Genomic DNA, 13,354 nt, shown 5'->3' with positions numbered 1-13,354 from the left:
CTAATCACTGAATCTTTAGATCTGTTCCGTCAACGCTTGCACTTTGCTGAAGACAACATCTAGAGGCCAAAATGGGTTGGAAATTTCGCCCAGATAATGTCTACGACATTCCGACATATGGTAAGAAATATTTTCAACCTTTTTTGGTTTTATATTCATCATTTTTAGGGTTTAGAAGGTTAAGGGTGCAAAGGGTTCATTTTATACTAGTTTGTTTTGCATTTAAAAAGTCGTACTTTGTTTGGTAGTGGGAGACTTTATTGGGTTTAGGGTTTTGAAAGTTTGTTGAGGGAATATTCAACTGATAGTGCAGATTTTAGTGGTCCTAGATGCATCTGACTTGGGTTGAGGGAATATTCACACTTTTTATAGGTTCATATGTATATGGTCAAATTAGGCTAGAGTTTTCACTTTTGACAAACACAGTCCCTCTGACTTGGGTCTTGTTTTTGTACAGTTATTCTTGAAAAATTCTCAATCAGATTGCATCATAGTGGAGAACTGGGAGATACAGATTTGTAGGGGGAAATGTCAAATGGGTTGATCATTGTGACGCTGATATGATTTCTTTGGCAGAAATAGATAAGAAGGCAACGAAATTGGGATATGGGGAGACATTTGTTTTTTACTATTACAAGGTGCCAGGAGTTGATTTTGAGGATGACATTACTTAGCTTGAATGGGAGAGTGATGTGGTGGGAATGTGTAATTATATCAGAGATGACACATATATTTTGGATATGTTTTTTGAGCACTTGTCTCCTGAGGATGCATATTTCAGGCACAAGGAGTATGTTGATATGAGTAAGAGGTTGCCTAGTACTGTAGTGCTTGAGGAGTTGGATGATGATGTACCAGGCAACATGGAGTCATAACAACCTAGGAACACCCCTGAACCCAATTTGAAGAGATACTACATACCCAACATGAAGCCCAGACTGGAATGGAAGAATTAAGACTTCCTGATGACTTTGTGGACTATGACTATGGACCAGATGAAGATCATAATGTGTTCAAGAGGTTTGTTGATGAGAATATTGATATTATGGAGAACAATGGGGCCCAAACTGGAATGGAAGGGAATGAGGCCCAACCTGAGGAGCCACATGAGGCCCAAACTGGAGTGGAAGGGAATGAGGCCCAACATGAGGAGCCACAAGAGCCACAGCCAGATGCCCAACTTAAGGAGCATCATGAGGCTCAATCTGAGGAGAGAAATGCGGCCCAAGGTGAGGAAGTGAGAAGGCCCAAATAAGAGAGGGAGTTTCAACTACATGCCTGCAACACAAAGGATGAGGGAAAGTTTAGATTTAGAGGAGGTAGAGGACTTTGAGGAAGGATACCACACATAGGAGCTATATAGTGACCGTGACAGTGATGATAAATCCTCAGAGAATATTAGGTGGCCTGAATTCAATCCTAAAACAGATTTGGAAAACCCAAAGTTTTGCATTGGGATGAATTCATGGATGCAGACATCTTTAGACAAGCTCTGAGGATGTATTCAATCAAGAATGGCTATGGGAGTATTAAACTTTCCAGGAATGAGTTGTGGAAGTTGAATGCAGAATGTGCTAGTGATTGCACATGGAAAATTAGAGCAGGGAAGATGTTTAGGGAAGACACTCTACAAGTGAAAAAGCTGAACATACAACACACATGTTTAATGAACCATGCCAACCGCAATGTATATAGTGGATGGGTAGCTAATATGTATATGGACAGGATCAAGATTAACCCAACTTGGCCTATAGAGTCATTCAGGCAGACAGTCCAGCAAGAATGGAATATTAAGGTCAGTTGGCAGCAAGCGTATAGAGGTTTGAAAATGGCTAAGAAAGTGATCGAAGACACATATGCAGAGCAGTATTTGAGGTTGTGGGACTACTGTGGTGAGCTCAGGAAGACTAACCCTGGCACTACTGCAAAGATATATGCAAGTGGAAGATGAGAATTTTCTCAAGGTGTATATATGTTTAGATGCTTGCAAAGAGGGTTTCAAGAAAGGGTGTAGACCATTGGTGGGACTTGATGGGTGCCATCTAAAAGGTGTCTTTGGTGGTCAATTATTATCAGATGTGGGAGTTGATGCAAATGAGGAGAGCTGGGTTATTGCATATGCAGTAGTAGAGATGGAGAATAAAGACTCTTGGACTTGGTTTCTGAAATTTCTTGCAGATGATCTTGACATTGTCAATGAGGATGGTTTCACATTCATTTATGATCAGCAGAAGGGGCTGCTTCCAGCTATACAAGATGTCTTTCCAAATTGCAAACACAGGTTTTGTGTAAGGCATTTGTACACAAATTTCAATAAGGACTACAAAGGCATGGCATTGAAGAATGCCCTATGGAGTTGCACAAGGGCGACCACACCTGCTTACTGGAAGAGGGCAATGGAGGATGTTAGGAGTTTGAATGGAGAGGCTTATAATTAGTTGTTGGAGAGGCCACCTCAACATTGGAGCAGAGCATACTTTAGCACATGGCCTAAGTGTGACATGCTCCTAAACAACCTTTGTGAAAGCTTCAATGCTGTCATTTTGAAGGCAAGGGGAAAGCCCATCCTAACAATGCTCGAGATGATTAGGACCATGTTGATGAAGAGGATCCAGGTGAGGAGAGACAAAATGAGAGAACATGCTGTTGGGGCAATATGTCCAAAAGTCTTAAAGAAGGTGCAGGAGAACATGATGAATTGTGCCAGGTATGTGGTAACCTGGAATGGAGGGAAAAAATATCAAGTTGATGGTGGATGGGCTAATATACACACTGTGGACTTTGATCCAAATTCTTGCACTTGTAAGAGGTTTGACTTAACAGGAATCTCATGTGTACATACATGTGGAGCTTGTAAATTCATTAGACAGGACCCAGAGAAGTTAGTGGACCCTTTTTATTTAAAGAGCAGATACTTTAAGTCTTATAATTGTCTTATAAATCCTCTGGTTAGGATGATGCATTGGGAACCCACATATGGACCTACAATTGGCCCCCCTAAGAACACTAGGCAGCCAGGGAGACCTAGGACCAAGAGGAAGAAGTGCACAGATGAGACAACTAGGCCATTGTCAGCGCAGACTGATTTAGGGAGGAGAGAGCAAAAAACTCTGAAATGCAGCCACTGCAAGCAAAATGGGCACAATGTTAGAACCTATGTCAGAAACTTGCCTCCAAGACAGAGGCCAGCTAGGAATAACAACCAAAATTCCACTGTTCAGGTATGCATATTTGGTGAATTGTATTTTGGTTTTGCATTTTTTAATATTTCTGCTCAATTAATGTATGGATGCTTGATTTTTATATGAAAGCATTTTTTGTATTTCTGCTTAGGAGGGTACCTCTGCCACTACAAGACAGAGTATGAGGTCTTCCCGTACAACAGTCAATGCTCCTGCAATAGAACAGTCATCCCAAACTACAACCAACTCTGGCCCATCACCAACTCAGTCTTCCCAGGCCTCCCCCCCAGCAGCAATTAGATGATGGAAATTAGCATATGCATATTTTGGACATTTGGTTTTGATTTTGGAACATATTTTGCTTTGGACAATCATTATATGATGCATGCATTTTGAACAGACACATGCAGGCATTTTGGACAAATAGTTGCAGTCATGTTGGATAGGTTTTGGATATGTGGTTTGGACATATTTTGGACAGATGTATAATGTTGATCTCTGCCACATTTTGCTTTGTATTGCAGATAATATATATATATATATATATATGTGCTTGAAAAAAATGACATCTCGAAATGGCATATGGTTTTTATTTTATCATTTTATGAAGTTGTTTATGCCATTGATTATGGATGAATATTGCTACTTTTTAGGATGTTTGTTTTTTACCAATTCTGGGACATGTTTAGAACAATAATGTAAGTGTCTTTTTTCTGCAAATATTACAACATTAAATGGCAAGGGGAAAGCCATTTTTCATTCCATAAATGAGAAATTTAAATATGGTGAAGTACAATAATAATTGACACAAAATAAACCTTTCCAAGACAAATGGTGAGGGTGCAAAATATAACAGCAAAAGCAAACCCCACTAAAATAAGTTAAATAACCATAGATAAGCCATGTGCCACCCATTAACCAAAATGAGTCATCTTCAACCTTCATCCAGCAACCCCTAAATCGAATTCACATAAAACATATAAGCTAGCAGCCAACCACACACCAGCACAGCCCATAACACTTTATTTTTCCTTTGAGCCATCTTCAATTCATCTTCAACCTTGTTCATTTTCTTCAACAGGCCTGGTATGACAACTCTGGAATGTTCACAAATTGGGGGGTCCAACCAATCCCCAAACTGACAACCTCCTCTTCACTGCATATTACAAAAACAACAAAAAAGTTCAATTAAGTCAAGAAATTAACATCACCTAGCATTAAGCATCAAACATAGATACCCCATATCTGGGACATCGAATGAACCTCCTCCCGGGATTCAAATCTGTCCAAGAGGTTAACATGGTTGGTTTGGATCCGCAACCACATCTTACCCACTCCATTTCAGTCTCAACGAACCTACAAAGATGAGAAGTACAAAGAAAGAAAGAAAGAAACTCAAGAACCCTAAAGTCTAAAGATGAGCAACCCAGAGATTTACTAAGCATAAATCCTTCTAATGCCCGTAGATATTTAATTCTCTGCACTTGTGCTGCCTTAATTATAAGCATGGATGGCTCTTCAATGGCGCATGGTTTCAAGATTCACATTGATTTCCATTGCGATTCTGCAACGGCAGTGTTGCTTCAAATCATTCTTAAAATACTATATTTTATTATTATTCTAATCTGATGTGTAGTGTGTCAGACCACGTGGCAGTGTGTTTTGGAGGGAAACACTTTGGGTCAGGACTGATGTGGCGAGGTTGGGCGGGAAGCAACCTGGGGCCGCTACGTCAATGCCAGGTATTGGGTTCATTTATGTCACGTCAGCAGTTAACAAACCTCTTGACGGTCAGACTAACGGAGGTATTCAATTGACAAAAAACATAAGTTGATGTACCCGAATGAAAGTTTTTGAACCAGAGGTACCTAGTTGATAAGTGATGTATAGTTGAGGTATATATATGTAATTAACCCTTAAATTTTAATATAAAACAATTAAAAACAGTCAAATCTAATCCAATACAATACAACCCAATATGACATACTATGAGCCTTCATACTTATGCTTATGGATTGCAATTTTTTTCTGCCAAATTAAGTTCCCACTAAACTCTATCCCCGCTAAATTATGCTTATTATATATTTTATATCAATAATGTCCTCGACCTCCGAAAGGTGTTTAGCTCTTTACATATAAGATGTCATTTTTTCTTGTAAGTTAATCACAATTTGACAAGTGTCAATTTTTGTTTTTTCAATAACCAATTACACCTTATGAGGAAAACAAAATATATGCAAAATTGTGATTAATTTGTAAAGAGAAATGACTCATTCCGGATAACAAATTAAACAGTATTATTATCATTCAATGTTCATTACCACATTTTCATTTTATGTATTTTTCTCGTGATTTACTTTCTTTCTTTTTTTTGGCCAGGGATTTACTTTCTAATTATATTGATTCAGTACTTAAAATACCTGATATTTTTGTCTATATCAGTATGCAATTCATTCGATTTCCATGTTGCATGTCTCCCAATATATAGGCCAGCACCAAAGGAAATACCAATTGATAAACCTTGAACTCACCCTATAAATTAATACTCTTTTCACTAAACCAATTTCAAGTGGTAGAGCACTTATCCTCACACCTACAAGGAGGATTCGACTCGTCCTTCTCTCCAAAAAGGTGAGAAGCAACCATGGCCTCAACACTGATATTCTCCTTCTTTGCACTAATTTGGATCCTCACCACCATCCCTCCCTCCATGTCCTCTCCCAAAATCCCAGTGCAAGGCTTCGAGGCACGTCTCATTCACCGCGATTCTCCTGAATCGCCACTCTACAACCCGAAGGCAACACGCGCTCAACTTCTAGAATCAGCTCGCCGCAGAAGCATAGCCAGACAAAACTACTTCAAATGGCTAATGTCCGGGAAAACATGGCACAATTACATCAGTGCCCCCCTTGATTTGAAGCTTGGAAACTACATGATGAGATACAAAATTGGCACCCCGAGAGTTGAAACCTATGGAATCTTTGACACAGGCAGCAGTTTAAGTTGGTTGCAGTGTAGGCCTTGTGTGCACTGTTTCAAGCAAGGCATACCAATATATGATCGTGCAAGCTCAGACAGCTTTGAAAAAGTGTGGTGTGGCTCTACTGAGTGCAAGGCAATCAAGGATCCCGAATGCCCCGATCCACACGGTGAGTGTGAGTACAAGATTGAATATGAAGATGGTGCATCTTCAGAAGGAGTCATTGCCAAAGAAACTATGATGTTTGATCATGATGGACTAAGTGGAAATATCAACTTAACAAACATGATTTTTGGGTGTGGTGACAACAATAAAGACCCCAATCAAGGTGATAATCCACCAGGGGTTGTGGCTCTAAGTAGAGAGTCTCCTTCATTTGTTAGCCAGATTGGGTTCCAGCATTTCTCATATTGCTTTTCACAAAATGAAGGTGCTCATGGCTCTGTGAAATTCGGTGCACCAGTAGCAGTGATCACTGAGGAAAGGACTCAAACCCCATTGCTAAGTGGTCAACATGGTTTCTACTATCTAAGCTTAGAGGGTATTAGTGTTGAGGGCACTATGCTAAACATTCCAAAGTCAGTGTTCAATATGACCCCAAAGGGAGGAGGGGTTATCATGGATACAGGAACAACTTATTCTGAGCTGACAACGCCAGCTTTCAATGCGCTCAAGCAGGAAATCATAGATTCTTTGCCGGATCTAGCGCCTCAAAAAGATGAGGATGGAGTCTTCCCATTGTGTTATGGTGATGATCTTAGATTGGATTCGGCACCGGAAATAGTATTCCATTTCACAAGATTGCAGTTTCCTTTGAGTGCAGACAACACTTGGAAAATGAATTCTCATGGAAAGCACTGCTTGGCTATATTCCAAAATGATGAAGGCTATTCTGTCCTTGGATCATATCAGCACAGGAATGTAAATGTTGGGTATGACTTCAGTAAGAATATTGTATCTTTTAAGTATACCAACTGCCAATGAAAATAAATTGGTGGTGAAATTTTGTGTTTTGGGCATCATGAATTTACTTGTTCTTGAATCTTAATAGCACCATGCAATAAATTTACTTGTTCTTGAATCTTATATTGTATCTCAACTTGGCTTCTTCTCTAGATTTCAACCTCATTAACCAAAACCAGTTGTATGTTAATTACCATCAGATCAATCTTGAACAAGTGTAAAAAATCTGACTGGAACTAATACGTACCCGGTACCCCAATCCAATTCTCCAATTTACTCAACAAAACAGGTTCACCAAGAAGCTAGCTTTGAATTTGATCTTTAATTAACATTAATTGCTGTTTTCAGCTACCCTATCATCAGCAACCCCATTACTAAGGTCATCGATCCTCTTTCATATTTTACTTTCTCTAAGAGACTTTGGAATCATCAAAAATGACTATTCAAACACTGAAAATCAGAACTTGGGTTTAAAAGAATGGAATTCTGGCTCACCTTTGCTCGCCAATGAGGTTCTTCCTTGATCGATCAGCGATTTTATGCGGGTCGTGGGTCGACCAAAGTATGCTACAGCTTGAAATTATATATGTGAGAGTAAATATATATATATTGAAAATTATGAGTTTGTTTTTTAAAAAATTTTGTGGAAGGGGATTCTAACTTGGAACCTCTTCAATATTAGAAGACCAGTCAATAGTTAGTAGCCGGGTACGTAAATTAAAATAATGAGTTCTTATGAAACCTGAAGTTAGATATATGTTTGTAATTTTTTTTTTCATCTCAATAAGACAGAATCAACTTTGAAGTCTCTCCCAACAAAGTTGAGAGAAAATGCATTGGATCAATAACTATTTAGTAAAATCACATGTAATTTATTATTTTACGGTATAAAATAATGAGATTTTCTCTTTTGAGTATGAGTTATAAAAGCATAGGTGAGCATGTAAGGTTTGATTTATTGGATTGTCAATCACCGATTTTTTTTTAATCTTGTAATCATATGGCCTTATATATGCTCATAAATGCTTATATAATTTATACTTATAAGAAAAAATTTCATCATAGAATAATTATTGGAGTTTAAATTTTAAATTTTGACTATTGGGTTAACATTGTTTGAGTCATTGTAGTACATTTCATTCAATATCTAGATTGCTTCCCCATATTTTTTGTTTCTTTTTTAAATGAAACGACATTAATTGATTCCTCATTTAGAGGACAACGCCAAAGGAAATACCATTAATAAATTAACCTTGATATCAGCCTATAAATATTGCACTAATTTGCTAGACACTCATCGAATTGTTCACACAAACTTAGAAGTTGTAACAGGTCGGTCTTCCCTTCTTTACCAACAAGAGGAAGAAGCAATGTTAAAAAAATATTGGTTTTCTTTTTCAATAAACTTATCAAATATACCAAAAAAGAACACATATTTTTAAAGTACATATATATGAAACCATTTGTAATTTTTTTCAAATGAAAGAAAGGGATTCAAAATTAAAGTCTTTTCAACAAATTAAGTTGAGAGAAAAGCATAAGATAAATAGTTATTTAGTAAAATCATATGTAACTTAGATTTCCAATTGCCTATTTTATTTAATTTAAAATTTTACAATCTAATGGCTCAAATTTTATATGTTCGTATGCTTATATAACTTATACTTATAAGAGAAAAGCTCATAGAATACTCATAGAAAGCATATAAATTGTTTGAGTTCAAAAAAATTTTGAAAAGTGTTTGGAGTCAAGTTTTAAATTTTAACTATTGGGTTGACATTATTAGAGTACTCATTACAATCTATTTCATTCAATATCTAGATTGTTTTTTTTTTTTTTTTAAATGAAACGACATTGATTGCTTCCCCATTTAGAGGACAACACCAAAGAAAATACCATCAATAAACATAATTGATATCAGCCTATAAATATTACACTAATTTGCTAGATACAAATCGAATTGTTCACACAAACTTTAGAAGTTGCAACAGCCATATATATATATATATATATATATATAGTTTTGAGTAGTAGACTAATTAACTTCTCAGACCAATCAAAAACAAAGAAGCAGCCATGGCTTCAACACAAATATTGTCCCTAGTTGCACTAATTTCACTCCTCACCACCATCCCTCCCTCCATGTCTTCTTCCAAAACGCCACTCAAAGGCTTTGAGGCACGTCTCATTCATCGCGACTCCCCTGAATCTCCACTCTACAACCCCAAATTCTCACGCGCTCAACTTCTAGAATCAGCCCATCGCAGAGCCACAACAAGACAAAACTACTTCAAATGGCTAATGTCCGGCAAAACATGGCCGCGGAATTACGTTAGTGCCCCCATCTACGTGGAGCACGGAGACTACATCATGAGGTACAAAATCGGCACCCCCGGAATCGACACCTTCGGTTTCTTCGACACTGGGAGCACCCTAATTTGGGTGCAGTGCCAGCCTTGTGAAAAATGTTACAAGCAAAGCGTACCAATCTATGACCCTAAAACCTCATCCACCTATGAGCAAGTCATGTGCAGGTCACGTGCGTGCAATGAAGCCTCAGTTTTTCAGTGCCCAGATGCCAACAGTGTGTGCAATTACACTGTTCATTATCAAGATGGAGGGACTTCACAAGGAGTCATTGCCAAAGAAACCGTCACGCTTGACAACAATGCCCCAATGGCACAAGTGGTTTTCGGGTGCGGTCACAATAATTCGGACACTCAACCGGGCTATAACCCACCCGGAATTGTGGGTGCAAGTAGAGAAAGCTCTTCACTGGTGGGTCAGTTTGCGTTCTCTCATTTTTCTTATTGCATTTCACCAGACAATGGAGGGAATCGGAGCTCCGTGAAACTGGGTTCGAAAGCAGTTATCACTGAGGAACAGACCCAGACCCGATTGTTAATGGGTCAACATGGACTCTACCATCTAAGCCTAGAAGGCATTGCTGTTGATGGGTCTCTGTTGAACATTTCAAAGTCGGTGTTTGAGATGACCCAAGATGGAAATGGAGGCTTTTTCATGGATTCGGGTACAACTTACACTTACCTTGTACCAGAGGCTTTCTTTGCGCTCAAGCAGGCAGTGCAGAATGAATTGTGGGATTTCGAACCCGACCCGAATCCCGAACGGTCCTTCCCATTGTGTTATACAGATGATAATGATTTTTCAGTGGACTTGACGCCGGGGATAGCGTTCCATTTCACAGGAGGACTGGAGTTTAATCTGAGGCAGAACAACGCTTGGGAAAAGGTCCAAATGGATGAGGACAATGTAAAAACCTGTTTGGCTATAAAACCGAATTATGGTGGCAACTATTCGGTGTTTGGATTGTACCAGCACAGGAGTGTGAATGTTGGTTATGACTTGGATAACAACGTTGTCTCCTTCAAGCATGCCGATGACTGCCTCATCTGAAAACAAGTGTTTTTGGTGAAATCTTGGCTAATTTGTTTGGGTCGGGGTTTTAATATATGCCACATAGCCTAAATATATCTTCATGACTTTATAACATGTTATGATACGAGGGAGATGAGTATGCATGAATAATAATACATGTTTTTTTGGTAAGATGAATAATACATGCTACAAGTGCTACATATTATTAGCGGTGTACGTGAATGAACTTGATCATTAATTTCCTGGTATTTACTATATTATTTTACACATTATATATACATGCACATTGAAAAATTTGTTCGACTCTTTTATATATGGTATTTTACATGTTGATGATCATGCATCTCGGGATGAATGCATTACATAAAAAGCTTTGCTAGCCACAGCCGTTTATGCACGTATATATGTGTGTTTATTAATCGGTATATTCTACAATATTTTCGAGGATCACTCCAATCAACTACCGGAAGTTATCTACTTACACTAGCATTTTCCTTAAAGGCTTGAAGTCTCAGAATATATGATAGCTTGGCTAAGTCGAGGACACTTGAAAAGATATAGTGGATATACTTCCATCGTCGATCAAAAGTTGAGGTTTTTTTTTTTTTCTGGGCAGAGAAAAAAAAATGGGTTATTCAGTTCTTAGTGGTGTGCTGAACAGAATTGTGATGTATTGTATTGCTTAAACAGAATTGTGAATCTGTGATGTATTGGTTTGGACAAATGAATGTTTGCATTATATAAGTCATAATAATACAAAGGGTTGCTAGATAGCTAGTGACATGTTTTGATACATTGGTGAGCTATTGTCAGATCTGGGAAATAAATTATAGGCACTATCTTGGTAGTGGAACAATTGGAAACACGTACAAAAAATGACAACAATTGGAACCTAAAATTGCACATTCTTTTGGGTTCTAACTTTTCCATTGCTTTGAATCAATGAGTCAAAACAGAGGTGCTCATCACATTAAATGATCAGAGTGGTACTCACTACAAGAAATATGGTATTTAATTGCAACCTACCTTTATATCAGAGTGGTACTCACTGCAAGAAATATGGTCATCAATTAAATAACTTATAATTAAGTAAAATAAATACAATTTTGCCTTGAATCAATGCCATCCGACGTTAATGCTCAATGTTCAAGTGTCGTAGTCACTGCATTTTTCAATCAACATGCACTGATCTCTCATTAAATTAAAACAATTATCATCCATGAAGTCAAAGTCCTTGTCAATTAAGTTGGAAATTCATAATCATGAACATACAAAATATAGGTAGTAAAGTGACCAAGTATATAAAATCATACAAACTTTGTCCCATGTCTAAAATAATTAATCTTGTAATTAATTGAACACTAGCTAGGAAAGTAGTTCGTTAATTAATCACGTACCAACACAAACACAAATTAAGTACTAGCTAGCTTGTCAGTTGTGACATGCATGTACGTCATGAAGATGATGAGGGTTGCTTGTGTTTTCAGAAGAGGCAGTCATCCATGGCACTATGCTTGAGAGAGACAACGTTGTTATTCAAGTCATACCCAACATTCACACTCCTGTGCTGGTACAATCCAAACACAGAATAGTTACCAGAATAATTCGGTTTCATAGCCAAACAGGTTTTTCCAGTCTCCTCATCCACTTCCCAAACATTGTTCGGCGTCACCGGAAACTCCAGTCCTCCGGCGAAATGGAGCGATATCCCCGGCGCCAGAGTTAAAAAATCCACTTCTGAATAACACAATGGGAAATACCGCTCCGGATCCGGGTCGGGTTGGAGTAACTGATACGAAGCAGCAATCTCCAGTGCCTGCTTGAGCGCATAGAAAGCTTCTGGTACAAGGAAAGTGTAAGTTGAACCCGAATCCATGATAAAGTCTCCAATTCCATCCTGGCTCATATTAAACCCCGACTTTGAAACATTCACCTTCTCCCCCCCAACACTGATGCCTTCTAGGCTTAGATGGAAAAGGTCATCATCTTCACCATATATTAATCGGGTCTGGAACTCTTTTTCATGGATCACTGCCTCCGAACCCAGTTTGAAGGAGCTCCGATTCCCTTCATTGTATGGTGAGATGCAGTACGAAAAACGATAGGAGGCAACCTGACCCACCAGTGAAGAGCTTCCTCTACTTGCACCCACAATTCCGGGTGGGTTATAACCCGGTTGAGGGTCCGAATTGTTGTGTCCGCACCCGAAAACCACTAGTGGCATTGGGGCATCATTGTCAAGCGTGATGGTTTCTTTGGCAATGACTCCTTGTGAAGACCCTCCATCTACATAACCAACACTGTACGTGCACACACCGTAGGGAGATCGATCTGGGCACTGGGTATCTGGGGTCATAGAGCACGCACGTGAGTAGCATGTGGCTTGCTCATAGGTGGATGAGGTTTTAGGGTCATAAATTGGTACGCTTTGGTTGTAACACTTCTCACAAGGTCGGCACTGCAGCCAAATTAGGGTGCTTCCGGTGTCGAAGATTCCGAAGGTGTCGATTGCCGGGGTGCCTATTTTGTACCTCATGATGTAGTCTCCGTGCTCCACGTCGACAGGGACACTGATGTAATTTTGCCGCCATGTTTTGGCCGACATTAGCCATTTCAAATAGGTTTGTCTTGAAGTGGCTCTGCGGTGGGATGATTTCAGGAGTTGAGCGCGTGTTGCTTTGGGGTTGTAGAGCGGAGATTCAGGGGAGTCGCGGTGAATGAGACGTGCCTCGAAGCCTTTGAGTGGCGTTTTGGGGAAAGACATGGAGGATGGGATGGTGGTCAGGAGTGAAATTAGTGCAACTAGGGACAATATTAGGGTTGAAGCCAT

General features: G+C 38.9%; 3 protein-coding genes across 3 annotated transcripts; 2 read left to right on the top strand and 1 right to left on the bottom strand.

Moving 5' to 3' along the window:
- The first annotated feature begins 5,826 nt into the window (after nt 1–5,826).
- LOC147290440 (aspartic proteinase nepenthesin-1-like) lies at nt 5,827–7,146 on the top strand. The gene has a single exon (XM_086235805.1). The coding sequence runs from the start codon at nt 5,827–5,829 to the stop codon at nt 7,144–7,146; it is 1,320 nt and encodes a 439-aa protein (XP_086091931.1).
- Nucleotides 7,147–9,201: 2,055 nt separating this feature from the next.
- Nucleotides 9,202–10,542, top strand: LOC147290439 (aspartic proteinase CDR1-like). Its single transcript, XM_086235804.1, has one exon. It carries the CDS (start codon nt 9,202–9,204, stop codon nt 10,540–10,542), a length of 1,341 nt encoding a protein of 446 aa, XP_086091930.1.
- A 1,465-nt stretch (nt 10,543–12,007) lies between these two features.
- Nucleotides 12,008–13,354, bottom strand: LOC147290438 (aspartic proteinase CDR1-like). Its single transcript, XM_086235803.1, has one exon. The coding sequence runs from the start codon at nt 13,352–13,354 to the stop codon at nt 12,008–12,010; it is 1,347 nt and encodes a 448-aa protein (XP_086091929.1).

The sequence above is a fragment of the Dryas octopetala genome, chromosome 3, assembly GCF_963921425.1.
Source record: "Dryas octopetala chromosome 3, drDryOcto1.1, whole genome shotgun sequence".
NCBI classification, from domain to species: Eukaryota; Viridiplantae; Streptophyta; class Magnoliopsida; order Rosales; family Rosaceae; genus Dryas; species Dryas octopetala.
The sequence above is the reverse complement of the archived record's forward strand: the minus strand, read 5'-3'. Positions and strand labels throughout refer to the sequence as shown.

What these genes read in the sequence shown, in the direction of transcription:
- LOC147290440 (XM_086235805.1), top strand. Translation starts at nt 5,827, where the DNA reads ATGGCCTCAACACTGATATTCTCCTTCTTTGCACTAATTTGGATCCTC.
- LOC147290439 (XM_086235804.1), top strand. Translation starts at nt 9,202, where the DNA reads ATGGCTTCAACACAAATATTGTCCCTAGTTGCACTAATTTCACTCCTC.
- LOC147290438 (XM_086235803.1), bottom strand. Translation starts at nt 13,354, where the DNA reads ATGGCTTCAACCCTAATATTGTCCCTAGTTGCACTAATTTCACTCCTG.